Raw genomic sequence first — 27,216 nt, 5'->3', positions numbered from 1 at the left:
TAGGTCTCTTTTATAGAATTTGTGAGAAAGTGTTTGCCTTTAGGCCTAAAACCACAGTAAAAGATATAACCAGATAAACTAGGGCACAGGTACAGGTTCCATTGCATAGATAGTTTTAAAGTGCATTTGAAAGTGTTGCTTTACCTCAGCTTTATTTGTTGTCTTTGTGGTTGACGTGTGTGGCAGACTTACAATGGCTTAGACACATCCAGGTTCTTCTCTCCACTATTTTCACTGCTCTTAATGACTTTAAGGAACACCCAGTCTCCTGGCTTCACCCTTTTCTGTTGAAGGTCCTGGTTCCTGCTGTGGAACAGAATTTGAGGAAATGGGATGTGCCAAAAGGTGGGTCTCTACAACAAGTGGTGTTTGAGCATTGGGCTTTGATCACACCCTTTTAAATGACTAGTCTCTCTTAGAAAAGTCTAGAAAAGTCAGATTCTAGGATTCTAGTAGCAGGCCTATCTTATTTTCCATGTGAGGTTTCCTTTTCGCGGTCCCAGGCCACTTGCTCCCAATTCTAGTTGCTCCTCTGGTTTATGATTCTCGTCACTCTTTCAGTTGCCTCTAGCTCCCGCTCTCTACATTCTGAAACAGCACTTCTAAACAATACTGGGGTGGAGCCCCAGACTCCCCTATGCACGGTCTCGGTCATGTTCCCGAGGTGAGCGGGGGAAATGTTGAGATCCAGCTTGAAGGACCAAGCTGTCAGAATAAAAATGAACAAAAATGAACAACAGTCAAGAACTGGGGCGTTAGTTCTTGGTAGGGACCAAAAGCATAATACACAAGAATATCTGAATATCTGTGGTAATTTGAGCAAATAGTTGATTATTAAAAATATTTGTTTTGGGAGGCATCTGTTTCAAAAGAGCAGTAACAATGTGCAGGTATAATATATATGCAACAGTGACAACATAGTGATGAAGAAATGCTGCCACAAAGTGGACACTTGCATGTACTGATATGTGAAATGCTTGTATAATGTAGTTTTAAGTAAAATATAATACAATTTTAAAATATTAATACTTTATCAGATGTGTTTTTAAAGGCATGCTTTTTTTAAGTTAATTTTGAAAAAAGTGCTTTGCCAGTATTAATCTAATCACTGCAAGAATTTAATTCTGCTAACATTAGTCATTTGGCAACAGAGAGCAAGTAAATCATCACTTCCCACTTCTCTCATTTTTCCAGCTGTTCGTTACTTAGTTAGAGAAACACCAGCTGAAAGCTTTTATGTGTTCATAAGCGTTTGGTTGGTATTAAGAGTTCATCTGATTGATTGGGCGGCATAACGGGCATTGGCCAAAAAAAAAATAAAAAATGCTCGTACTCAAGCTCCCCCGACGTCAGCCAGCACACATTGGGAATGGCATACGCACCGATCGGTTTTCTATCGCCCATTTGCGGGGAGTAAGGGCGCCCTTCGTTTGCGAGGTGCGCCTGCTGCTTGCGGCGCAGGGAGGAGAGGGCGGGGCGGCGGGGGATTCACTGACCGGCTGGAGCAGCATCTAATAACCAACTCACAAAATAAAAACAAAACAACAAACACGAAAACACCAGACATTATAATACAGACTTATAATTTGCACTGATGTTTTTTCGAAATCCTATACGCGAAAAGTGAGCGCGAGAGCCCTCGGTGCGCCTGCTTGCTGCCGAAGTCAAAGTAAACTTTATTGTCATCTCCGCTACATACAATCCAGAGAGACGAGACGACGAGGCTCCAGTTACAGCAGTGCAAGTAAACAAACAATATATATAAGAAGAGTAAGAAAATAAATATACGCTTTAGGACTCGGGGTAAAGGGATCAATAACAATTTAAAATTTACAGTTTGATGATTTAAAGTCTCACACACAACCCGTCGAAAAGGCCGGCTGCTTCCAAATAGAGCACATTTCATTTATAATGTTGTAAATCCAAGACCATTATGTATTCATGATTTGAATCCTGGGTTGTGTGAAATCTCAGAAATGCACCCTAGACAAAGTGAATCTGTGAACTAAGGTGTAGGTCTGTTAGGTTATGTTGTGGTGATCCTCGGGTTGAGAGATGGGTGTTCATATTGGAGTGCAAAATGAAAATCAATGGAAGATGGACAAGAAAAGTTCAAAGCCATCAGGTGCTCTGTTTAGAAAAAAATAGAAAAGAGGAGAAGGAGAAACGAGCAAAAGATACAGGTAAGCAGATGTGTGATTGGATAATGGCAGCTCATGTATCCTGAAACAATCAGAATCAGAATACTTTATTAATCCCTAAGGAAATTATGTGGGTTACAGTCGATCCAAGAAGAAATGGTAAAACTAGCAACAGTAACAGACTAAACTCCAAACAATACAATATGCTACAGATTTTAGTATTAATTAGTCATTGTCAATTGTTGATTTGTCCTGTTCTCATTGGGGAGGGAGTGTTCGCCCAGGGCGCCAAACAGGCTAGGGTTCATAATGGGATTCATAGTCTTCATTGAGCTGGCATGTAATGCTTGAGGTAGAGCAATCTGAGTAGGAGTGGGAAAAAACTGAAAACCTAAGCAACTGGAATAGGGCAGATAAAAAAAAGTGAGTTTTGTGAAAGGTAAAAGCGGGAGAAGGAGGAAGAGGGGGAGAGAAAATTTGGACAGACTGAAGTGTAAGACTAACAGGAGGGGAGAGGTATGAGAGGACATCGTATGAAGTCTTTCTTGTCTTTCATGTTCACTTTCCTCAGTTTGGGGACCGTGATGACCACCCTTGTCTGGTACATGTTGGACAGCAAGTAAGTACATAACTACCTTTGTGCTCAAAGAGCAAAAACTAAAGAGGCTCTTGAAGAAGTATTATAATAAACACAGTATCATTAAATTAATTAAAGTGTCAAAAGTAAAGCGCTTCTTCAGTGTTAGTAGTAAAACGATGGCAAAAGGTTGGCAACCTGTTTGATGGTTTCGTGCGTGTGCGCGTTCAGGTGTGCTCTGGGTACGCGAGTTCATGTGTGGAAACACACAGGGCGTCAGAGAGGTTATATGAGTTTATGTGTTTTTAACTGGGTTTTAATTTAAACAAACCATAGGGTTTTTAATTAAACTATTTTATGGCTTTTGCGTGCCTCAACATTCAGTTATGCAGACATATGTGTTCTTAAGAGCAATTCTTTGTTTTTGTATGGCGGGGTGGAAGCCGTTTTGCTTCACAGTGCGCATTAACAAAGCTGGAATGCTTTTTATTTACATCTAGTCAAAAGTGTTGGTAGCAGTATTTTAATCACACTAATTTTGTGATTCTGACAATGTCTCAGCATGCAGCGATGCAAGCATTTTATTTTAAAAACGGCACAAATGGGAATTTCTTCTGAATGGGCAATGTCAGCCTGTTCACAAACGTTTCATTTAATCAAACCACTAGTTTTTAATCTAACTAGTTTTTACGCATCTACTGGGGTTTTTTTCACGGGTTGATGCGATCATTTTATTTAAAAATCGGGATTTCGGAATGTTGAACTATGAGAGAGACAGAGCCAGCTAGTTTTTTAACACAGTAAATGGTCAGAAATAACATTCAGCCCTTTAGAAAATAAACGCTATTGGGCTACTTCTAAAACACATTGAACACGATGTCACCTTTTCCCCCAAAGCAGCCAGTATCGCTCTTTCAAACTAATTGTGTTTTAATCACACTCATTTTGTGATTCTGATGTCACAGCATGCAGTGATGCAAGCATTTTATTTATTTAAAAATGGATCAAACGGGAATTTCTTCCGTAAGGGGTTTCATGGTTTCAGAATAGTTTTTAACACAACAGATGGTCGCAAATATATGGAAGCCCGTTTCCGCCACTAAAAAAAAAAAAAGCTAGTATCCATAACTCGAAATTTCGAGTTATTTTCTCGAAATTTCGAGAAATATAACTCGAAATTTCGAGTTACTTTTCTCGAAATTTCGAGAAATATAACTCGAAATTTCGAGTTACTTTTCTCGAAATTTCGAGTTAGCTCTGCCAATCAAAAATATACGTGAATGAGGTCGCTTTCTTGTTACCCGGAAGCATATGGCGCAGGACCACGCACTCAAAAACGGATCCCAACAAATTAAAGTATGTTTGCTGATAGTAACACCATGTGAATCAGCTAATAACACAGGGATTTCATCATTTGTGAAGCCAGGCTGAAAACACTTAGCAATCTGTGCATTCACGACTGGATGTAATACCGGTAGCTTAGCTGTAGCATTTGTAGCTGAGGGCTTCAGCTTCCGGGTAACATGGAAATGACGTCATTCACGTAGATTACTGATTGGCAGCGCTAACTCGAAATTTCGAGTTGCTTTTCTCAAAATTTTGAGTTAATATGTCGAAATTTCGAGATAATAACTCGAAATTTCGAGAAAATAACTCGAAATTTCGAGAAAATAACTCGAAATTTTGAGTTATGGATCCTTTTTTTTTTTTTTTAGTGGCGGAAACGGGCTTCCATACAAATAACATTCAGCCCTTTAGAAAATAAACGCTGCAGTGATACTTCTAAAACCAGTCGCACAGACCCGCTCCGTCTTTTCAACAGCCGGTTAATTGTTTGAAATTGTTCAGGATTGCAAAAGCCCACCGCGGGTATCATTTAATTGTTGTGATTCCATAGGAAGACAAAAGATAGGTGTATCACTTAGTTGTTGAGAGTACCATGCGAACAAGGGCCCGACCTACACTGAAAAAAATAATCAGTGGGATAAACATAAAAAAATTATTGTAAGCGGTTGCACGAAATTAAGTTATATTTGGTTAACCTTAGTTTTTTATGTTATACCTGCAGACATTTTTCCGGTAACACGAACATGACTTTTTTATGTTGTTGTTATGTTTTTCATTCCGGTCAAATATTTATAGAAACCACTTGTTTATCAGACATGAACTTTTTGTGTTAATTGTATTGGACTACTATGTGTTATATTGACAAGATTATTTTATGGTAAGCTTATTTTATTTTATAACAAATTTCTAATATATAATATATAATCTAATATATACACTGTAAAAACTGTGACTAGAGGTTACTTAAAAAAGTTATGGCAACAAAGTGACACTTGAAATAATTAAGTAGATTTTAATTTCAAAAGATTTATGTAAAATGTAGAGAAAATGTTAATTAAATTCAAATAGAAAACAAAAGTAGATATTAATAGAATTAAACTGTAAATATGTGTTGGATTTAGGGTCAAAATCTCAAACTGAAGGTTGAAATTGCCCAACTTTACCAAAAAAAATAATTGATATGAAATAAGTGTCTGAGAAAAATTACTTTGAATTTACTAACTATCTGGCAAAGGTTTAGTAAAAACTTCCTAAAATATCCATTACAAAGAAATGAAATCTTCTTGTTTTTTCAGTAAAACTCAAATTGGATTCAATAATTTTCCAAATAAACCTTAAAAATAATGACTGAATAATAAGAGAAAATGAAATGAATTTTACTTATTTTCTGAGTAAAATGAATCAATTTCACAAAGAAAACATCAAAACAGTAATTTGTTTTATTGTGGAAAATAAAACACAGTAATTTATAATATAACATTTTTCTGCTCGTATACACTGAATTCTCATCAACAATCTCCTGATCTCCTAAATACATTCCTCTGCTGTAAATTTGTTTTAGTGTCATAAACAGTTTATCACACAGCTTTGTGTACAGAGCAACAGCAACATAAACTGCATGAATGTAAACCAGTTTTGTAAAAAAGAAATTAATCTTTAGACTGTAATATCAACATGAACATGAAATTTGAATATCCTTTACCGTTTCCTTTATCTCTGTTACTTATTTATGATTGACAAACAAAAACTTTAGTTTGTCAATCTTTTGTTAAATTGAATCACTCAATATAACTGTAGAACAAAGGTTTTTCACTCATGTACATGGAATATCAATAATGTAAATCAACCTTTTATCCCAATTTGGATGTTTAACCTGAGAAAATCTAAGACACATGTAAGAGGAAGTAACATTTCTACAGCTACAGGACTGCACTTCTGTTAAATTTTAAAGTTGTTTTAAACCAATGTTTTATAGTAACATACACTATAAACAAAGAAAAGCTTCACTAGTGATTCCTCCAATTTGCTGCCTTTCAAACAGAATATTCCTAAGAAACTTGTAGGTAATAAAAAACAAAATTAAAATGAAGAGCACAAATACAGCCTGACACATTGCAGGTCATTTGGGTAAGATATGAATAAGATGAAATTAACTTAAAAACTGAAAAGATAGCTGCATCTAACAAAGACAAACCAAAGGTTTTCAGTGAGCTTACTTCCCTTTCATTCTTTCAGAGTCCTCGTTTAAGCCAATAACTTGTTCTTGAGGCTGTTCACTTTTGGTGAGAGCTTAGCACAATCCAGTTCAAGGAAAAGTTTCTGGAATACTTCCAAGGTGTATTTTAGCTCTTTGGGATAGGCAAGATCGACTGCATATGTCAATCCAACCAGCATTGCGCATGCTCTTGGAAAATTGCCCAGAGCAGGCATAACTCTCACACCCTCCAGCACAATGCCAATGTCATCCTCCTCAGATCCAACAGCCTTGATTTTGTAGATTTTCATCCTCTGTTCAGAAAGATCTTGTGACACACCATCCTCATCAGCATCCTGAAACAACAAACACATGGGTTTTCTGACTGTAGTTGCACACATGAAATATTTCCTGGACACATCCTGTAGCTGAATGACAAATAAAACATGATAATGCCTCAAATTATTTGAAACTTGACAAACACATATGAATAACAAAAACAGAATAATGTTTCTACTTCAACACTTACACTGTACTCTTTGATCAGTTGATCAATGGACTCCCCAAGGTACACCATCAAGCACTGAATAACCAGATTTCTGGTTATGTTATTGCTAGGATTGCTTGGTGACTGAAAATGAGCAAGAATTCCAAAAATTACCATCAGATAAGTGACCATTTATTAAGACAAAACTGTGAGAATTGGCAGTATTAAAAAAAACTGTTAAATATCAAATTATCATCACATGGAGCATTATGTGCGATAATTAGCTGATGTTAATGCACATGCCTGGGTGCTGACAGTCAACACAAAGGTATTGTCAACATGCTTGACAGGTTCAATCTTTAAATGTGTCGTTTTAGTAAATTACATTAATTTAGTCATTTAGTTTTTTTTTATCTAATTTAGTTTATGTTAGTCAGAAAGGGTTTTTCCTTCTTGGGACAAAACAAAAACCCAGCAATACCTGTACTTGTGTTTTTTTGTTTGTTTTTTGTTTGTTTTTTTTACTAAGAATAGACATGTATTTAAAATACAATTAAAACATGAAACCCATAATTGTGTTGTTAATTATATCAGTGACGTCCTGGCGTCCTCTTGCACTGACAAAAACATGCAAACAAATTAGTGGAGCTGTGCACCATGCAAATGAAATTTGACAAAAAAATTCTTTAAATAAAATTCCAAGCTGAAATGTCTGTGGAAAATACCTTGGCTATGATAGCCTGCAACTTCAATCCCATGCTGATCAGGTGAATTTAAGTTGAGGGATCTTCCATTACCTGAAAGGAAAGCAACATTATCATTTTTGACGTTTAGTCAGCTGTGTAAAAACCAAGGAGGAACCCACCCGGGGGATTAATAAAGTTTTATTTTATCTAATCTAATCTAATAACTTTAATCTCAGCCAAACCGATTTACTCACGAACAAATAAAACACTGAAAAAAACCAAACAATAACATTTTTAGGTTGTCTAAGTGACTTATACATTACGTTTAAACTGAGTAGCGAAACCCCGCGGTGATCTGAAAATGATGTGCCGGGAGTTGTGCCGTTCTCAGCGGCTTCAGTGACCCTCGAGCTCCCGGCTTGCTATCGAGCTGGTGGGTAGCAGATGCTCCGAAAACGTCGAAGCACTTTTGCAAACATGCGATATCTTGATAAACCGAGCAGATATTTGATGTTTACACAGCTACTTTCGCGCCTGAAAATATGTTAAAAGTTTATTTTGTGACCCAGAAAGATTACTAAGAGTAATTTTAAAACTTAGTAGCTGCCGCCATTATTGGAAACTGGAGTTTGAAAAACTGACTGTGGCTGACAAAATCACTCACAACTGACCGCAAAACCTTTTCATGAACTTTTAAACGTGGATGAAAGACGTTAAAACTCATCGGAATATACCGTTGATATTTTTTAATACGGTAAAACATGTGGTTAGTTAAAGCTGTTCAGTAACACAGTCATGAAGGCTTGGAAAGTGACCTTGTGCTAGCAGTCCACTAACTGCCATTTGTGTAAAAATACGATACTATCATTACAGTGATGATTATTAATAAAATTTCGACGTATCATACTGTTTAAAACCTTTACTCAAAACCGATATACGTTATTGTTTAAACCGTGTCTTATATTTGAACAAATTAAGAAGTCTTACCTCTGACAAAATGGAGACGTCCACTCATGAAGCGCGTGTGTCCTGCACGTGGCACAAAGGATTATGGGCGGAAGTGTACAATGATTAAAATGAAAATGCTTTCATCAGTTAAATCTATTAGATTTCTTAAATTTTTTTAGTACTCAAACATTTTTTTTAAATCTACTCAACAAACCATTGCTGAATTTACCCCAAACAAAACTGTGTAAATTTAAATAACTGAACATCTCAAAATTGTTGAATTTTGCTTAGATTTGATTAAAACTACTCATACACGTTTTTACTGAGTAATAATTACTATTACTCTCCTATTAGATTCTAATTAACCCCAATCACAGTTTTTACAGTGTAATTGAGTGTTCAATAAATAAAATTAAATTAAGGCTGATCTTACTGTATGTACTGTACACTTTCTCTCAATCAAAGAAATAAGCAAAACATTTTTGAACAATGACCTGTATTTTTGAAAATACTACACAGTTGTAACAATGGACTTTCAATTCAGGCTTCCAAAATATACATGAGTCATATTTGTACAATGCATCTCTTGAAAAACATTCCACAACATTCCTCAAAGTTATCTGCTGTAACCTGAATTCAACATTGTGGGGCCTTATGACATCGCGCTTATGTAAAAAATGGTTTTTTTAAATGTAAGAGCCATAAGGTAATATGGCAACAGGGGTGTAATTATTAAAATGACACAAAGAAGAGACTTAAAATAACATTATAACCCACAGGCACACAACCAAGAGACCTAAACTGATTAGTATTGGCTTGCTTCTATCACTAAACATCACAACCACTAATACTACACGATGTCTGTTTGTAGTGGTGCACCTTGGGAAAAAAATTGCAAACTGGTGAAATTGGTGCAAGGCACCATTTCCATTGAGAAAAATGGACATTCAAAGTTAGACTTTTTTTTTAAAAGAGCAATGGCTTGAAAAGTGAAAACTGCAGTAATAAAGGCCCCAAGTTGAAAAGTGCCAGAAAAATAAGTTTCACTATGTACTGCAACTTTACCAGTGCTGGCTTAAAAGAAAGGATGGTACATATTCAAAGAGGTAAACATGTTGTTCCCACATCATAACTGGAAAACTGTTCAATCGTACAGTCTGGTCCTGAAAACCTGGGCCTTCTTTGAAAGGCTGTTCTGTTTGAGCTCCATAACCAGTTTCTATAATACCTCGAAGGTATACTTTTCCAGTGGGTAGGTGAGGTTCAAAGTGTACATTAGTCCAAACAGCATTGCAGCTGCTAGGGTATAGTTATCCAAATCCTGCCAGACTCTCTGGCCTTCAAGGACTATCCCGATGTCCTCAGGGCTGCCATTGGGATAGTCCTTGAAGTTTATGATGTAAATTCCCATGGTTGTTTCCTTATTAGATCGTTGGATAATGGCTTCATCTGTGGCCTAGAAAATGCAGAATTCCAAAATTTAATTAAACAGAACACTGGTCAAAGAACATTATACCAAATCTTATTTCAATCTGTGTCACTATTCCAAAAAATTTTAACATTAACACATTAGGTGAACAAAAATGGATTCATTACAGCATGTGATTTGAGTCCTCAGAATGCTTAAAAAGGTAATGCATGAAGTGAAATCTCCATGCAAAGAAGCAGAATACTGTCAGAGCATAGAGAGGTGTTCAACTATGAACTCCACACATAGTTCTAACGCAGGTAAAAGAAAAAGCACCCAGGGTAAATTGTGAAAATCCCAGGTGATTTTCAACATACTCCTGGCATAGAGTGACAAGCAGCATTTTGTTAAAATTATTATTTTCCCTAAAGTGTATACACAAATACATTTTTTTCTTACCTGGGCCGTGGGCTCCAGAATGTTCTGCAGTCTTCTTCCTATTTGTCCTCCTCGCCTTTTGAAGACCTTTATTAGTTTGTCAGATTAGCACATCCATCTGTGAGAGTAATCTGGACTGCAGTGGCATGGTGGTAATGCGCTTAAGCTTTAATCACTTTTTCCTTTTCACAAAAATCACTCTATTGTCGTGGAACTTCCCTGAGTTATTCCTCAACTTCAGGCTTTAAGTGTGTTAACTTCACACTATTTTAACACTAATGAAAGATAGCAAGCTGATTTTCATTCCATGTGTGTGTGTTATTAATCAGGTTTAATCAATGTCTATGCAGTGGAGCTGCAGATCCACCAGGGCATGTTCTCAAAGCTGCCTTTCCTACACATTTCTCTGCTATAATTGGATCATTTTCTAACTACTTTGCTATTAGTCCACTGGTCTTTGCATCACTTTTCATTACACTAAGCGACTTGGACAATATGATAAACAGACTCACATGCTCAAGATGCTGTCTAATCTTCATGAGCTCTCTTGTATTTGTAAGTGTTAGTAAGGTTAATACATTTTCTGTTTGTGTGTGTGATTTTGTATATGTTTCTTTTTGCAGTGTTTCAGACTCCTTCACAATTTTCCCACTTAAGCAGTCAGTTTTCTTTTTCCCAGGTTTGCTAACCCAAATTTTGATTTCCCGCATTAAATAACAGCATTCCAACAGTCCAATACCAGGCAGTTCTCTTTCCGCTTTGTCCTGCATTCCCAACTGTTTCTCTTTAACTGCCATGTGAGAGCTCGCTTGTCAGGTTTAGTGACACATGGCGCTGTAAATAATTCAACCAGCAGAAGTTGGAAGAAAGTTATAGGTTAAGATCACTGGAAATGTTCAGGCCAAGTTTCTGGTTGAATTATTTGCAGTGCCATGTGTCACTAAACCTGACAAGCGAGCTCTCACATGGCAGTTAAAGAGAAACAGTTGAGAATGCAGGACAAAGCGGAAAGAGAACTGCCTGGTATTGGACTGTTGGAATGCTGTTATTTAATGCGGGAAATCAAAATTTGGGTTAGCAAACCTGGGAAAAAGAAAACTGACTGCTTAAGTGGGAAAATTGTGAAGGAGTCTGAAACACTGCAAAAAGAAACATATACAAAATCACACACACAAACAGAAAATGTATTAACCTTACTAACACTTACAAATACAAGAGAGCTCATGAAGATTAGACAGCATCTTGAGCATGTGAGTCTGTTTATCATATTGTCCAAGTCGCTTAGTGTGATGAAAAGTGATGCAAAGACCAGTGGACTAATAGCAAAGTAGTTAGAAAATGATCCAATTATAGCAGAGAAATGTGTAGGAAAGGCAGCTTTGAGAACATGCCCTGGTGGATCTGCAGCTCCACTGCATAGACATTGATTAAACCTGATTAATAACACACACACACATGGAATGAAAATCAGCTTGCTATCTTTCATTAGTGTTAAAATAGTGTGAATTTAACACACTTAAAGCCTGAAGTTGAGGAATAACTCAGGGAAGTTCAATGACAATAGAGTGATTTTTGTGAAAAGGAAAAGGTGATTAAAGCTTAAAGTCGTTTTTAGAATAGTGAATTAGAAGTGCTGCTGCACAGATTCATCAAAACCGCAACTTCTTGAGATTTGACTCAGTATGCAAATTAGTTGAATGACTGGGGACGGGAAATGAAAAAGGAGAACTTGGGTTTCCTGTCTGACTGGATGAGTGAAGCTTGCACTGAAAGACACACTGTGACTGTGTGAGAAGAATGGCTTGGTAACATACAGGATAATTAAATAAAGTGGTCAGGTCTGTGACTAAGTGCAGTAGTCCAAATTTGGAAAGGAAATTTAGTATTTAGTGATGATAGATTGTTATAACGTCTTTAGAAAGGGCTTAATGAGAATATCAATGGTGTGCAAAACTGTGGCTTTTAAAAAGATTATCTGTGTATTTAGCAGGTGAAATTATGTCAGTTGACCTCAGACTGTCAGGACGCTGAAGAACCTGAGGCCAACATATGGTTAAATTAGTAAGCAAAACTTTGCTGTGATTAAGATTTTTTGGGGTTGTTGTTTTAGTGATGGGTTGATTCTGTCGGTTGATTTAGGGATACTGGTCACCTGCGGTTGTTGTCTCATTCCTTGTGCCAGAGGGGTTGTTTTCTTATTTTAATAGAGGGAGTTTTATTAATCATGGACATGGTTAGAACTGGGCCCTTTAAAATTGTAATAGTGCACTTAAGAGAAATCCTGTCAGGTGATTATGTTTTGTGTTTTGAGGAGCTAATAATCAGCTCTCTTTTTCTCATTTTTGTTCTAAGCAGGCCTGAAAGATTGAATTAACAGCGCTGTAAATATTTTCGGGAGAATAAATTTAAGGGGAGCTTTTCCAGATTACAATGGGCCGAGGAAAAGGCTACCTGTGGGGACCTGATCAGGTTGTAAGTCCCTGTCTAAAAGGATTGCAGCGAGTCAATCCAGTCCAAGAGCATAAAGAACTCTTTTCCTAAAAAACAAAAAAAACAAACAAAATAAAACAAATGAATGAGCTCATGTTGCTGAGGGTGGAGAATCTGATTATTTGCGCGGAGTCTCCACTATCAGCAATATCTGAGTGAATGTGTGTGAATGGACTGTGACTGGACTGATGCTGTGGACTAAAGGTTGGACTGACTGGACACTGAGATAAAGACTGGACCAAGGGTGGGATGAATAAATGTTGACAAACAATTCACCACGCTGGCAAGAGAAAGGGGATGCTTTGCTTCGCTTTGCTTTGTTTTGTTTTGTTTTGCCATGAGCAGGAGGAGCGGAAGACTTAATTCTGGGGCTGCTGATTTTGGGTTGCTGATGTTTGCTTTGAGAAAATTCTGTTTTATTGACTGGGTGTATAGATTATGGTAGTACATTATATAGTGGGGAAATACCAAATGTTAAAGGGGAGAAAATGTTGGATGTTACTCATGTTACTATTAACAAAAGCAGGCCACTGTAGCAGTAAATTAAATTTGATAGAGGAAAATAATTACAACCCAAGTAATATTTATGAGTCAAATAGGGGATCGCTAGACTTTTCATATAAAAATGCAGTTATAGAATAACAAAGACTTGTCCAAGTGACCATGGTTTTTTCCCTTTAAAAAAGTAAATTATTAAAAGAGCTGGTACTAGAGGGAGACGTGTTGTACCTTCATCCCAAACAATACTGCTCCAGATGGCTCAGTAACCCGAGTTCTGGAGGGGCTGAAAACTCTGTCTAAAACCATGCATGAACACTCGGGAATCGACAATCCGCTGGACAGCTGGATGACCTCCGTGTTTGGGAAATGGAAGGGGATTTTCGTGTCTGCAATGTTTTCTACTGCCGCTTTTTTTTTAGGGATACTGGTCACCTGCGGTTGTTGTCTCATTCCTTGTGCCAGAGGACTGCTGGAAAAGGTAATAACGAGGGCAGTGGACCCCGGAGCGGTAGTTCCGGTGGCCATGATGCCATTGATGGACCGAATGGGCCGAGGAGTGACACGACACAAAGTGCGGTGACATTTCTTTTTGAAAGGTCAAGAGAGGGAAGGATAATCCTGGGAATAAAGAAAATATTTTACTGCTGCAATATAGGCTTTAACATTGCATTACAATGTTTTTTAAAGCTACTGACATCAGACTAAAACTTTTATTAAAGGTGCAGCTATAATCATTGTATACACACATTGCAGATCGTGCTCATGAAAGAGTTGTTGCTCAGTCTATTCAAGGTCTTAAGCTTCGTTTGGAGCGATGACCCGACGATCTATTGTGTAAGTGACTTGGAGCAATAGAAGGTTAAACCGCATACATGCTTACAAACACAAATGATTTAAACTTAGGCCAGGCGGAGGGCCTGGAATTCATTTAGCTTCTAACTGCATTTGAGCTGCCTAGAAGAGTCAAGAAATTGTAAGTCCCAAGGAATCATAAGGGAGGTGAAACAAATTGCCATGTATGGAAGAATGTGACAGAAAGAGGAACGTCTCTGTCTGTTTTTATGCTGATATGGTGATGGTGTATATCTTACTCTGGATGTGTTTAATAAAATTAAAAGTGTTGCTAACACACATAAAGAACATTGAGAGTAAGTAAATTAAGATTAAGTAAAGATTAAGTAAAGTTAATATAAAGGATAGAGCCCAGAACATGATATTTTGAACCAACTTTGAATAATTAAGGGAACAATAGATGAACACAGTAGGTTATTGAGGTGTAGCAGAGAGAGGCGTTTTGTTTTCTATCCTTTACAGGAGAAGATTTCAGGACCACAGCAACCACAGGGATGGCGAGAATCCTGGAAGCCCCAGACCGAATGGAACCAACCAGAGAAAGGGGGACTCAAAGGAAGCACAGAGCACAGAGAATCACCCAGTTTCAGACAATTTGTTGTGTAGATTGAATAGTTTGTAGGATTTCTATGTTATGTAAATTGCCCAAACACAGTGTTCAGTCCGGATATGCGCTACCTGTTAAAGGGGGCCAAGAAACCAGGACTAAGTTTTAAAGATGAAACGGGTTAACTCTATAGAGGATGTTTTCCAAAGATTGACAAAATAATCTAGGACCTTTTACCAGAAAAAGCTAATTGTATCTTTTTGGAGTTTACAGTGAGCACTGAGGGAAGTCAGAAGTGGGTTTAAATTGGGATTCTGGGTAAAAAGGGGGTGTAGGAAGTAGATTTAGGATATTTCACATTTCACAGGTGCTGTCTTAGAGCTTGATTTATTTGTTGTGGATAGAAGTAATTATGACAAAATAATAAGGAAACATTGAAAACATACAACCCTTTGAGGGGACAGACAGGGTTGGGCAATTCAAAGGTTTCGTTTTGTTTAGCATAATCTCTTTTGTTATATTTTAGCTTTTTAACATGCAAGTAAACTTAATGGGATAAATTAGAAATTATGTCGTGTTTCTTAGGAAACACGAAAAGGGGGAGAACTGTCATGTAATTAATATATCCTTAGTGCTTATTTTCTTATTATATTGTTTTATGTACTTTAATAATGAAGGTTTGTAAAGCAAGGCCACTTTTGACTCATAAACTAAGTGCTCAGCCAGACTGAAAAACAGGAAGTTAGTGTAGAGCTATACAAGTATATTAATAAATACAGGAAGCCAGACAGAAAAGAGGAACTTGTACCATATAAGGAGTGTTTGTATCAAAACTGTGTGACGTGTAAAGTACCAAAATAACACCTATATGTGAGACGTTTTTAAATTCTAATGTTAGAGTTTCTGCAACTGGCTTTTGGGGCTGTGCAGGGCTCTTTCTTCCGGAAGATGATTGAATAAAAAGAATTATAAATATTTTGGACACTATGAGTCGGGTTTTCTCTGTTCTATCATGGGGATCAAAGAATCGTGTTTTAATACATACGAAACAAAAAATGAAAAAATGAAGAAACGCACAACAATGTTGAATTTCAAACAGCACTTTGACATCATGCTCAACCGACCATAGTAAAAAAAAAATGCTGTTGTAATATGTAATCTTAGCTATTGTGCAGATCTAACTGCAGTATCTGCATTTTTCAACTGTCTGATCTGTCAACAAAATATTTTCTTTTGCAGTTGTGAGGAACCTTTCCAACCACCTCCTCAAAAGAAACATGCCCCAAAGCTGTCAGAAATTTGCAAACCCTGCAAGTGAGAAAAAGCATGATTTGTCACACTGTTTCCCTGAGAAACCTCTTTGTTTATGCCATCATCAAAAATGAAGTCATGTCAGCTGTACAGGTATGATCTGCTGACTGTGTTTGGACGTGTGTGTGTGTCACAGGGAAATCATTGACAAAGTACATCAGCGTTACAATCAAACCTGGAAGAAGAACGAGAAAAATTACTTAAAATTCAGGTAAGTACTAATGCTTAATATTTCTTCTATGAAGAATACGAATTGGATGTAAAAAGATTACCATACAGCAAACAGGAGCCTAGTCTTGCATATGAGATATAATGCTATGATATCCAGTATATCAACCGGAGGGGAAATGATAATGATGGGCTGGTTTATACATACATATATACATATACATACATACATATATACATATACATATATATACACCTTTTATATGAACTGAATCAACTACAGACAAGAAAGAAAGAGTAAAGACGCACAAGGAGTTTAGGACAGAGGAACTTTAAGAAAACTGATGGCACAACAAAGAGCAGAGAGATATTTGCCATATGGACAAATGATGTTATAAGTATATAATGGAGAGGTTTTGAGCTGGAAAAAACATTATCAGGAGTTGCATTTGTCTTTATTGCTTACAGCTTTTGGAGTCAACACTCGCAGTGGTGGTAGTCACTAATCTAAACCCTAGAAAATAAAATGAGAAAATTCTAGTAACATATGGGGTTAACTTTTTTATGCTATTATTTTTACTGGATCTAACTGTTTTGTTTGCTCCTTTTTTCATCTTCCCTTGTTTAACTGTGGATCTTAACTATCTTAATAAGATGGTGTTGGATAGTTAAGATCAAACAACAGGTGAGCAAATAACCTTTTGTTTGCTCACCCTTCTCTGTAGGTGTCCTTCCATGTTATCTCTCTGTCGAGTGTTATCTTTCCATTGAACATGATAAACAGAAAAAAATATTGTTCCTTGCCATGACATTCAGAAACAGATTACTGACCTTTCCTTTTGTTGGCAATAACTACTAACATAAGTTAAACATGCAGCAACATCAGAAGTGTATGAACCTACTCATCTGGTAAAAAGTCAGTCAGTGTTAACTGAGTGTTTGTTGTTTTACAGAACTAATCTGAGAGTTGCATGCAATGGCTTTGACAACGCCATTGTGACACAGAACAATACTCCTATAGGATCGAATATTGTTTACAGTGGGGAAAAGAGGACTCTTCAGGTGAACAAGGACTTATTCGACTTGTTTTTGAAGGTAGGTTCATTTTCATTCATGGAAACTGTTTGTGCTGCTTCTTTGATATCTTCATTGGTTCTCTTATGTTTTATTTGACTGACACAGTGATTATTTCGCAACTTTTCTATTTTTTTGTATCTTCAACTGAACTCTCTTTTGCTTTTGAAATGAGCTTTTGGAGATAATTTTGTTTGTGCTGTTCTAACCTGAAAAAGTGTGAACAGTATTTTTTTTTTTTTTTTTATCTCAATTGATTTTCTTGGGTTCTGCATGTGTATATGGTGTATATAGTATTTATAACTAAATACATAGCACAGAATCTGCATTATTAAGGGTTTTTAATGACATCCTACTGGCATTTGATTCTGGTAACCACAATGTTCTGGTCTTGCTTGATTTAACTGCTGCCTTTGACACAGTAGACCACAATATTCTAATTTCTCGATTAAATGATGTAGTGGGTATTGGTGGCACTGCACTTAATTGGTTTCAGTCTTATTTGGCAAATAGAACTTTCTCTGTCAGCCTTCTCGGTTCAAATAGGTTAAAATATACAGATTTTTACACAAACAGCAGTTTGTTTGTTGTATAGCAGCCGTTATAGCAAGGATTATGCACTCAAACTAGGAGGAATAAGAAAACAGAATTGAAGTGACTGCAATCTGCAATTTACTGAAATCTAAATGGTCTGTATTTGTATAGCGCTTTTCTAGCCCCTAAGGACCCCAAAGCGCTTTACACAACCTGTCATCCACCCATTCACACACACATTCACACACTGGTGATGGCAAGCTACATTGTAGCCACAGCCACCCTGGGGCGCACTGACAGAGGCGAGGCTGCCGAACACTGGCGCCACCGGGCCCTCTGACCACCACCAGTAGGCAACGGGTGAAGTGTCTTGCCCAAGGACACAACGACGAGACTGTCCAAGCCGGGGCTCGAACCGGCAACCTTCTGATTACAAGGCGAACTCCCAACTCTTGAGCCACGATCGTCCCTAGCATTGAATTTTTTTTCAACCTCAAAATCAAAATGGTTATGAAACTGAAAAGCAACATGTTACAGCCTCAATGACAACATACATTTTTATGATGAACCATTTTCTGTATCAATTTATAGCTGCACAGAAAGAAACTCAAATATAATTCATCATTTGTGATTATATAATTATACACGTTTTGTAGTCTGGTCTGCCTCAAGCCTCAAACTTGACCGGTCTGCAGAGCCATACAAGAGAGAAACTGTCTGAAAATCTGTACCGTTAACATATTTAAGCAAAATTGTTATTAAAAGCCTGGAGCATTTTGCATCTCTGCTAAAAAGGCCAAACAGCTTAAATATGATCTTATTTGGAGATGCTTAATATCAGAGCATATCCCAATTGATACACTGTCCATTAGAGGAGCTATTGCATTTATAAGACGCTGTATTTATATAGTCTGTTTCAGCTCTATTTACTTTTGTGTGTAATTTTTTTTTCCATCCATCCATCCATTCGCTTCCGCTTGTCCTTTTCAGGGTCGCGGGGGGCACTGGAGCCTATCCCAGCAGTCATTGGGCGAGAGGCAGGGTACACCCTGGACAGGTCGCCAGTCTGTCACAGGGCTAACACATAGGGACAGACAACCATTCACACTCACATTCACTCGCACATTCACACCTAGTGGCAATTTGGATTATCCAATTAACCTATCCCCACAAGCTGCATGTCTTTGGACGGTGGGAGGAAGCCGGAGTACCCGGAGAGAACCCACGCAAACACGGGGAGAACATGCAAACTCCACACAGAAAGACCCCGGCCTGATGGTGGAATTGAACTCAGGACCTTCTTGCTGTGCGGCAACAGTGCTAACCACCGTGCCACCGTGCTGCCCATTTTTTTTTCCAAAAGAGAAAAAAACCCACACAATAAACAAAGTTATTTGTCATTTTTTTTAATAATTTCTAATAATTATGACTATTTATATACACTTTTGTGATCATTGTTCTTTTGGATATAATATTCCCATGGTTGTAATCTATAAAAACGACAGACCTATCATTAGCAATAGCAAGCATAAAAAGCATCAGACTATAAAACTAGAATAAAATGTCTTTTTAAAATCCTTTTTCCTTCAACATGTGAAATCAGCAACAATGTAAATGTGTTTTCATAATGCCTTGTCTTTCGCTGTCTATTCCAGGAGAATCCTTTCTCAAATAAACAATGGGACACTTGTTCGGTTGTTGGGAATGGTGGGATCCTGTTTGACAGTGGCTGTGGAAAAATGATTGATTCTGCTGACTTTGTTATCAGGTGAGAAAAGTGTCCAATGTAGACCAAATCCAGAGTGGAAATTCCACTTAACCATTTCTGTGTCTACTTTTTTGTTTGTTCAGGTGCAACTTACCTCCTTTGGAAAATGGATATGAGAAAGATGTTGGCAGCAAAACTAGCCTTGTGACAGCAAATCCAAGCATCATTTTCCAAAAGTGAGCAAAAGAAATAATTCCTTGTCACTAGGGAAGGGAACTGATAAGAATTTAACGATTCTGATTCTATTATCAGAATCACCTTCCAATTTGCTTTCTTATCAACTCTCTTATTGAGGCTCGTTGGGTCCTCATTGTTTTCACATTGAGTCACCGCTAAGCAGCATGTCAAAGACATTACATTCTGCAACTTAATTGCATGCTGTTGTTAAAATTTTTGTATATATTTGAGGTATTTCCCAATAAAAACAAAAATAATTAAATAAAAAATAATTAAATGTCCAAATCTACACTGTAGGCCACACCGCTATTTTTTTCTCCTCTGGCACATGAACTTAAAACAGCTGATGACAAGTACAACAAATGTGACTGATAGGCAAACACTGGGAACTAGTTCTTTTAGAGAACCAGCTCTCGATTCCTATCCCTACTTGTCACCTCACATTATGTATGCGTTGTTGCTCAAAGTCAGCTGTTTCTTTTGCACAGGTATGGTGCGCTGACTGGACGTCGCCTTCCATTTGTGGAGAGTCTGCACAAGTACGGCAACTCTCTGCTGCTCCTTCCTGCCTTCTCCTTTGGCAGGAATACTGCTATGTGTCAGCGGGCTGCATATACAATAGAGGACTTTGAAAGCCCTATTCGACCTGTTTTCTCCAACGCTCAGTACCTCCACAGTCTGGCTCAATTCTGGAGCTCTGAAGGCCTGAAAGAAAGGCGGCTCAGCACTGGATTCATTATGGTTAGCATGGCCCTGGAATTGTGTGAAAATGTACATCTGTATGGATTCTGGCCCTTTAGTAACCACCCATATGACCTCTATACCCTGACTAACCACTACTATGATGATGTACCGGTTAAAACGTTTTTTCACGCAATGCCGGCTGAGTTTGAACACTTGTTGCAGCTGCACACTGAAGGGGTACTCAGGCTTCACCTGGGAGACTGTAAATCAGATAAAAAATAGTTCCCAGGGATAGACAACAGCACAGAAGCAAAGTACAGAGTCAAATGCCTTCTCTATAGCCTCAGGATGAATCCAGTAACTTTTTTGCCTTTATAAGGCCATTGCTCTGTACATTTTAGTGCTTTATTACAAATATCTCTCACCCTGTATTCTGAAATACCTCAATTACATTCTCTTGATTTTTAGAAAACAAAACTCTAAGGACTATTTTGACAATATCTTAAAAAATGTAACCATGAAAAGTACTTTGGTACCAGCAGAAGATAAATGTATAGTGCCTGATAAAAGTGCAAAAATCATATCACACAACTACCACATTTGTCTGATTTTAAGTGAGATTCATGCTTCTGTGTTAAATCTGCACCACAGGTAATGTACAGCATAACTTCAAACCTCCCTGAAACCCAATGCCATAATTCAGTAACTGAGCCTGCACCTCCATTGAAATTAAATTAAACACTGAGTGGATGAAGTCTACAATGACTGTGATTGGCTAGATCAGTACTGTCATTTCCTAGGCATTTCCAGCTACTTCTTTTACTGCTGCCATTTTCTAAATTGACTGCAAGGGAATGGATGAACTTGAATAGAGAACTTTGCTGGCCGCTTTCATAAGCTACACCATAGTCTCTGTATAGTACAAATTACACATTATTTCTACATATGATGCAGGCAAAGGTAATGGTTTGTGTCAATTTATCTTTTTATCGGTCCTTTGCAAAACAATTTTTAAAATCCCAGCGCCGCTGAATTTGTGACCACTACTGCTCGCTCCCGTTTCTGTCACTTTTGCCCAGTCCCACAGTATTTCTGCCCAACGCCACTCTAAGTTTATTCAAATTCAGCAAAAATCTCAAAGTTTTGGCATTGATTTGTCTGTTGCAATGTTGATCCTAGACCAACATTTTTCTCTTGATCCAGGAACAACACAGGAATGTGGATATCAGATACGTGTGTTGGCAGGGCACTGCGGGTTAGGTGTATTCTGGTCATACTGGAACTGTTCATGGCTGTTGTTGTTTCATAAACAGTATGAAAGGAGAGGGAAAATTAAGTGAACGTGAATAAGTACTTATCAAAAGATTTCGGAATTGTGGATATGTTGACATTCACTTGTGGGTAGTTATTTCAGAATCCAAGGTATTTAGAGCGATCAACCATTTAAATGTTATGATGTAGTCAATACCAAGTATTCAATTTGTCTAAACACATGTCTTGAGGTGAGAGAATTCACATATTTTAATGTGAATGTTCAGATCAAAAGAAAAGCCATCATGCCATCACATCATAAAATTTCAGGGTATTCAGATTAATAAACAAAATGTTATATAGAACCAACTAACATTTTGTTTATTAATTTGAATACCCTGAAATTTTATGATTTCGTTGAATATAAAATGGCACAGATAATGTATAAAGCACAAAATAACTTTCTTTGGCGCAGTACTCAGAAGCTGTTTAAAGTCAGAGAGAGTCAATATGACATAAGGGGAACAGGTTTCTTTAAAAAACAAAACAAAAAAAAAACTGAAAAGATCAATAATAATAATACTCAAACTCTTGGTTGTTTTGCTTTGATGTAGTTACATATATAAGGTGGAAAGGTTTTTTTTTTTTTTTTTTTTTTTTTTTGTTTGTTTGTTTGTTTTTAGCTTTGCTTTGTTTTATTCTTTGCTTCGAGCCCTACGTACAGGAGCTGCATGCTAAAAGCAGATGATCCAGTGTGGCAACCCCTAAAGCAAGCAGCCAAGGGAAGATGTTGGCAAATCTATATATGTTGTTTATTAATGTTACAACCCCCCCCCCCCCCCCCCCCCCCAACACTGTGAACTACTTTTAAATTACTCTAATTGTAAATCATCAATCATAGTGACTGTGTCTGATACAAACTGTACTATGTACTTTTATAACACAAACAAAATGCTGACAATTGTGGAGTCAGCATATGTCCCAGCAGTGACCATCAACAGCCTTTTGATTGCTATCACTCAGAAAATGGACTTTATTAAACTGTGATAAATATGACATTGTCTCTAACAATCACTGACTACTATCTCCTTACAGTAGGTGTGGATATTTGTCTTGACATACTGGCAGTGCACTCTAAAAACTATTGTTTAAGCTCAACAAAAAAAAATTAACGCAACAGTTTCCATTACTCTTTTTGAGTTACGATAACTTATGTTGAAATTAGATTGAACCAACAAACTATATTGAGTTAGGGGAATTAACTTTTCCTCCATAATCAAAGGTGATTTTAATTACCATTTATGTAATATTTGGTATCTTAAAAACATATTTTTAAGTTGTTTACTCGTAAAAATTTTCTTCCTCCAATTACTTTTTCCACATTATTTAAAAATGATTTTTAAGTGTTATGTAATTAATTACAGCAATTACAAAAACTATTTTTTAAAGTTCATTATTTAAAATATTAAGTTGCTGATTTTCATCATTATTATCATCATTTTAGCTTTCTCTTATTTTTTTATTGTAATAGCTTTTAAGAAAGGAATTCATTCAACATTTTTTTTTATCAAAAAACTTTATTTTTTAACTGTAGGCATTTCAACACTTTGTATTTAAAAAGTGAAAATAAACCAGAAATTTAGATTTATACCATCTCAGCCAAGTTATAGTATATGCCTTTATGTATTTAACACCACAGAAACAAATGTGTTCAATTGGTAAAAAAAAATCTACTTAGAAAACATTTTGTTACAGTAATACTTCCATGCAAGTGTTCAGTAAATGTTAACTTTCAATGCCTACCAAACTTTACAAGATCTTGCATCTTTCTATTACACAATGCAGCAAACACCTTTAAGATCAATGTTACACATACAGGATTCAAAACAGTTAACAATTTTTGAAAAAGAGTCAACATCTTTAACATAATGATGGTTCCATCAAGGTCAAGGAACAGCTTCTGAACAACTTCAAAAGTATATTTCAGATCCTTGCATTAGCTCAGATTGAGAGCATATATTATGCCCATGAGCAAAACACAGCACCTTGGGAAATTCTGGCCCTCCATGATTTTTGTTTCCTCCACCACAATGGTTGCAGTCTTATGGTTAGATCCAGGGGTGTACCGGTCACTGATGATGGCAGTTTTCATCACCCGCCTTTCAAGGTTGGCCTTAAGTTCTTCGGCGTTAACTTAAGGCCAACCTTAAGTTAAGGAATTAATAGGTTAGTGAATTATAGATTAGACTTTTATACTTACTGAAACTTAATGAATTCAGATGATCAATGGAACACACACACACACACACACACACACACACACACACACACACACACACACACACACACACACACACACACACAATGCTGAATTACTTATACCGAACTCCATGAAAAGGATCTCTTCCTTCTCTCCAAGGAAAGTGATAAGGCAGCAGATGGCTACTTCTCTGCGTGTTTCAATTGTATTGTGCTATTTAAGAAAAAATAAAGTATGAGTATAAAATACATGGCTGACTGCCAACAAAGTGCATTTCAAAGCTACCCAAAGTCTAAATAGTTGTCCTACCTCAAGAAGCATGTCCTTGATCTGCCTGATTCTCACTCCCTTAGCTCCTCCCCTTGATAAAATGACATCCATCAGTTTTGGGGTGCAATGGTCAAGTGTAGCTATTCAAGGCTTACAGTGGTTATTCTCTTGAACTCCTCCTTTATCTGTAGACCACAGAAAGAGAAGAATTAAACCTTGCAGACTATTAGCTATACTGCATTAATGAATGCTCTAATACATTATTTAAAGAGGATAGATGTGATCTAAGGCTACCCCAGATGGAAAAAAAGAAGCCTCTAGGACCTAGAGGCTTCTTTTTTATCTTCTTTTTATCCCTCTGACAAAACTATTCACAGTTTAAAGGCTTCTAATTTTGGTAAAAAGAAAAACAAAATCAGCCTATGATCGAAATTAGATTGCACTGTGTAGCAAAACTTTAACCATGCTTTTCCCAGCCACAGTTGCACTCTCTAGCTGAAGACTTTTGTCAAATGAAACTTTATAAGTCTTATCCTCTGCTGTGCTAAAGTTTAGAATGGCTAGCATTAGCTACATGTGGTAGTGCAAAGTATTTCCTTATCTGTATGAGCATCACATCATACACAAATCCACTACAGGTGACTAGCACAAATGTTTTGCTTTGGTAGAACTGTTATTTGTAAATGAAATGTTACTTACCTTGATGTGTCTTTTACAAAAGCTTGCACCATGCAACGCAACATGTGTGAATTTGCCCGGGCTAGTTAAGTCAGTAGGGGAGGGAATTTGAAATCAGAAGTTACAGTGGAAAAAAATAAGTTATGTATTAAATTTCTTTAAGTAATTACAACTTGAATTTTATTTTGAACCCACTAACATTGGGATTTAATTTCAAATTACATATAAAATTAATTCAATGTAATTACCAACATTATTAATTCAACACAACCCAAAAAAATAAAGTTTGCAACTTAGAAGGTCTATCTTAATCAATAAATTAGAATTTTTATGTTGCAGCCATGGATTTAATCAAGTGGTGGTAAAAGGCCTGATGAATTACTTTTTAGAGTCAGTATGTTTGTCGATCTGACTATCTTATTGTAGTCAAACCATCATTCCAGTAATCAAGATTAGTGAGTTTATGAACCCTCATTTCCTCATTCATACTTATCACTCCATGTGGACTGTAAAGCAGCTGTCACACTGTCTGCCAGCTTCCCTGCACTGGAAACACTTACTGTAAGTTACTGTTGTAATCACAATAAACAAAACAAAAACACAACATCCATGTAAAGTTTGATGATTACTGATCACTTATTTGTTGTGTTTTAACTGTTCACACTAATGGAAAGATGTCTCTGATGGTTGGGGTTTGGAGATGATGTGAATATTTGAGTGAAGTTAAGGTTGAAATGATTTTAAAACGGAATTAAATTAAATTCAAACATACTTTTTAAATGCAGCCTGCACAGAGCGTGGTCATGTTCTGAACATTTCATGTTGAAATTAGTTCACAGATTGAGATTCAGTTTTAAATTATGTCAAACAACATTTTAAGTTTCTGAAATTCTGATTCTGAACCTCAACATATTTTCCACTGAAAACCTAAATCAGTCTCAGTGGCTCTACTCAGAACGTGTGATACCTGCAGGTATCACAGGTATGACAATGGACCATCAAATGATGTATGGGCCGACTTGCACTGCAAGATGTATCCAGAACGGATAAGGATCATGGATCCAGATTTAGATCGTTACATCCCATCAGTCCATTAAAATTTTACAGAATAATTACTGAAAAAAATAAACGTTTCAAACTGCATTGTATCTGTTTTCCCATATTTTTATCTTGATTTTCTGTCACCTTCATTTTGTACAGTTTGTCATGTTACAGCTGAATAATTCGATTTGAAAATCAAATGTATCACAAATCTTTATGCTGTCTATGATGATGATGTATATGATGAGGTAATTAAAATTAATTCTTCCCTCATCAGGGTCCACACATATTCATATTCTTGGTCAACTAGATTAAAATGGAGGCTTTGCTCCATGATGAATCCTGGTATTGGAGCTCCATTGACCACTCATATAAGGCACAAGGTAAACTCAGCATTAATTGTCAATATTGATTCAACTTTAGCTAACACATAGAATACAACCCTTTTAAAAAAGACTTACTGCTATGTACTCTGTGCAATAAAAGAGAATAACCTTGCATGTGGGACTTGTACATGTTTTCTGCACCCACTAAAATTGCAGTTAATTCTTATCCATTATCATGCTTTGCCTCTCTCTTGTATGAACTTGACATGCATGCAGAAGTTCATGCATGTCAGGTTGGTGGTTTGACCCTTGGCTCCTCCAGTCTGCATGTCAAGTATCCTTGGGCAAGATACTAACCCCAAGTTGCTCTCCGATGCATCCACTGGAGTATGAATGTGTGTGAATGAAGTTAGAAAAGCACTCAGTATAGAAAAAGTGCTTGAGAGAATGGGTGTGATTGGGTGAATGTGGCTATATAAGAATCAGTCCATTTACCATATTTAAAGGCAAGAAGTCGCTTGTAACCATAGCCAGAAATGATTAAGCTAATATGTATTTATATGTAAAAGTTTTAATGATGTCTCTTTAAAAGCTTTCCCATGATTTCATAAAATATCTACCTCTACTGGTACTGCAGATTACTGAAAGCATCAAATGGGCATGACTCTGACTAACCACTACTATGATGACAGACAAGTTAATAAGTATTTCCATAAAATGCCAGCTGAATTTGACCAGATGTTGCAGATGCACAATCAAGGCGTGCTCAGGCTTCACTTGGGTGATTGTAAAACAGGTGACAACTAGTTCTTGGGGACAGACGAGAGAACAGAAGCAATACCATTTCTGTGGCCTTGGGAGGAACAAATTCAAATGTCCAAATGTTTCCACCTGAGACTTGGCACAGTGCGGACAGACAAGTACTGTTTTCCTGGAAGGGGCAGTGGCCTGGATTTAATTATTTATGTTGGTGAGGAAATATTTTTGGTAATATAATGTAAAATTACAAAACTTGGTCATTCTTGGTGTGTTAAATAAAAAAAAAAATTGAATGTTTT

The 27,216-nt window shown here is 36.9% G+C and overlaps 1 protein-coding gene across 2 annotated transcripts; it reads left to right on the top strand.

Moving 5' to 3' along the window:
* Window positions 1–2,659: 2,659 nt before the first annotated feature.
* Window positions 2,660–21,877, top strand: LOC146672038 (alpha-2,8-sialyltransferase 8F-like). 2 transcript variants are annotated; one of them, XM_085404501.1, is made up of 8 exons: window positions 2,660–2,760; window positions 12,000–12,006; window positions 15,863–15,930; window positions 16,064–16,138; window positions 17,049–17,190; window positions 19,359–19,471; window positions 19,555–19,647; window positions 20,137–21,877. In XM_085404501.1, the coding sequence occupies exons 1-8, from the start codon at window positions 2,660–2,662 to the stop codon at window positions 20,612–20,614; spliced, it is 1,077 nt and encodes a 358-aa protein (XP_085260627.1). In that variant the 3' UTR covers window positions 20,615–21,877. The 2 variants fall into 2 exon arrangements, with proteins under 2 accessions (XP_085260627.1, XP_085260626.1); XM_085404500.1 differs by lacking the exon at window positions 12,000–12,006 and having other exon boundaries at window positions 15,856–15,930.
* Window positions 21,878–27,216: the final 5,339 nt, after the last annotated feature.

This window comes from Rhamphochromis longiceps, linkage group LG4, assembly GCF_057381845.1.
Source record: "Rhamphochromis longiceps isolate RC_006_pf linkage group LG4, R_longiceps_female_GT1.1, whole genome shotgun sequence".
Lineage (NCBI taxonomy): Eukaryota > Metazoa > Chordata > Actinopteri > Cichliformes > Cichlidae > Rhamphochromis > Rhamphochromis longiceps.
Note: the sequence above shows the minus strand (reverse complement) of the source record. Positions and strands in the feature narration are given on the sequence as shown.

Excerpts from the sequence above, each read along its gene's own strand:
- LOC146672038 (XM_085404500.1), top strand. The coding sequence starts at position 2,660 with ATGAGAGGACATCGTATGAAGTCTTTCTTGTCTTTCATGTTCACTTTC. Across the intron at positions 2,761-15,855 it reads TGGTACATGTTGGACAGCAA|TTGTGAGGAACCTTTCCAAC; the intron begins GTAAGTACATAA and ends TTTCTTTTGCAG. Across the intron at positions 19,472-19,554 it reads TCTGCTGACTTTGTTATCAG|GTGCAACTTACCTCCTTTGG; the intron begins GTGAGAAAAGTG and ends TTGTTTGTTCAG.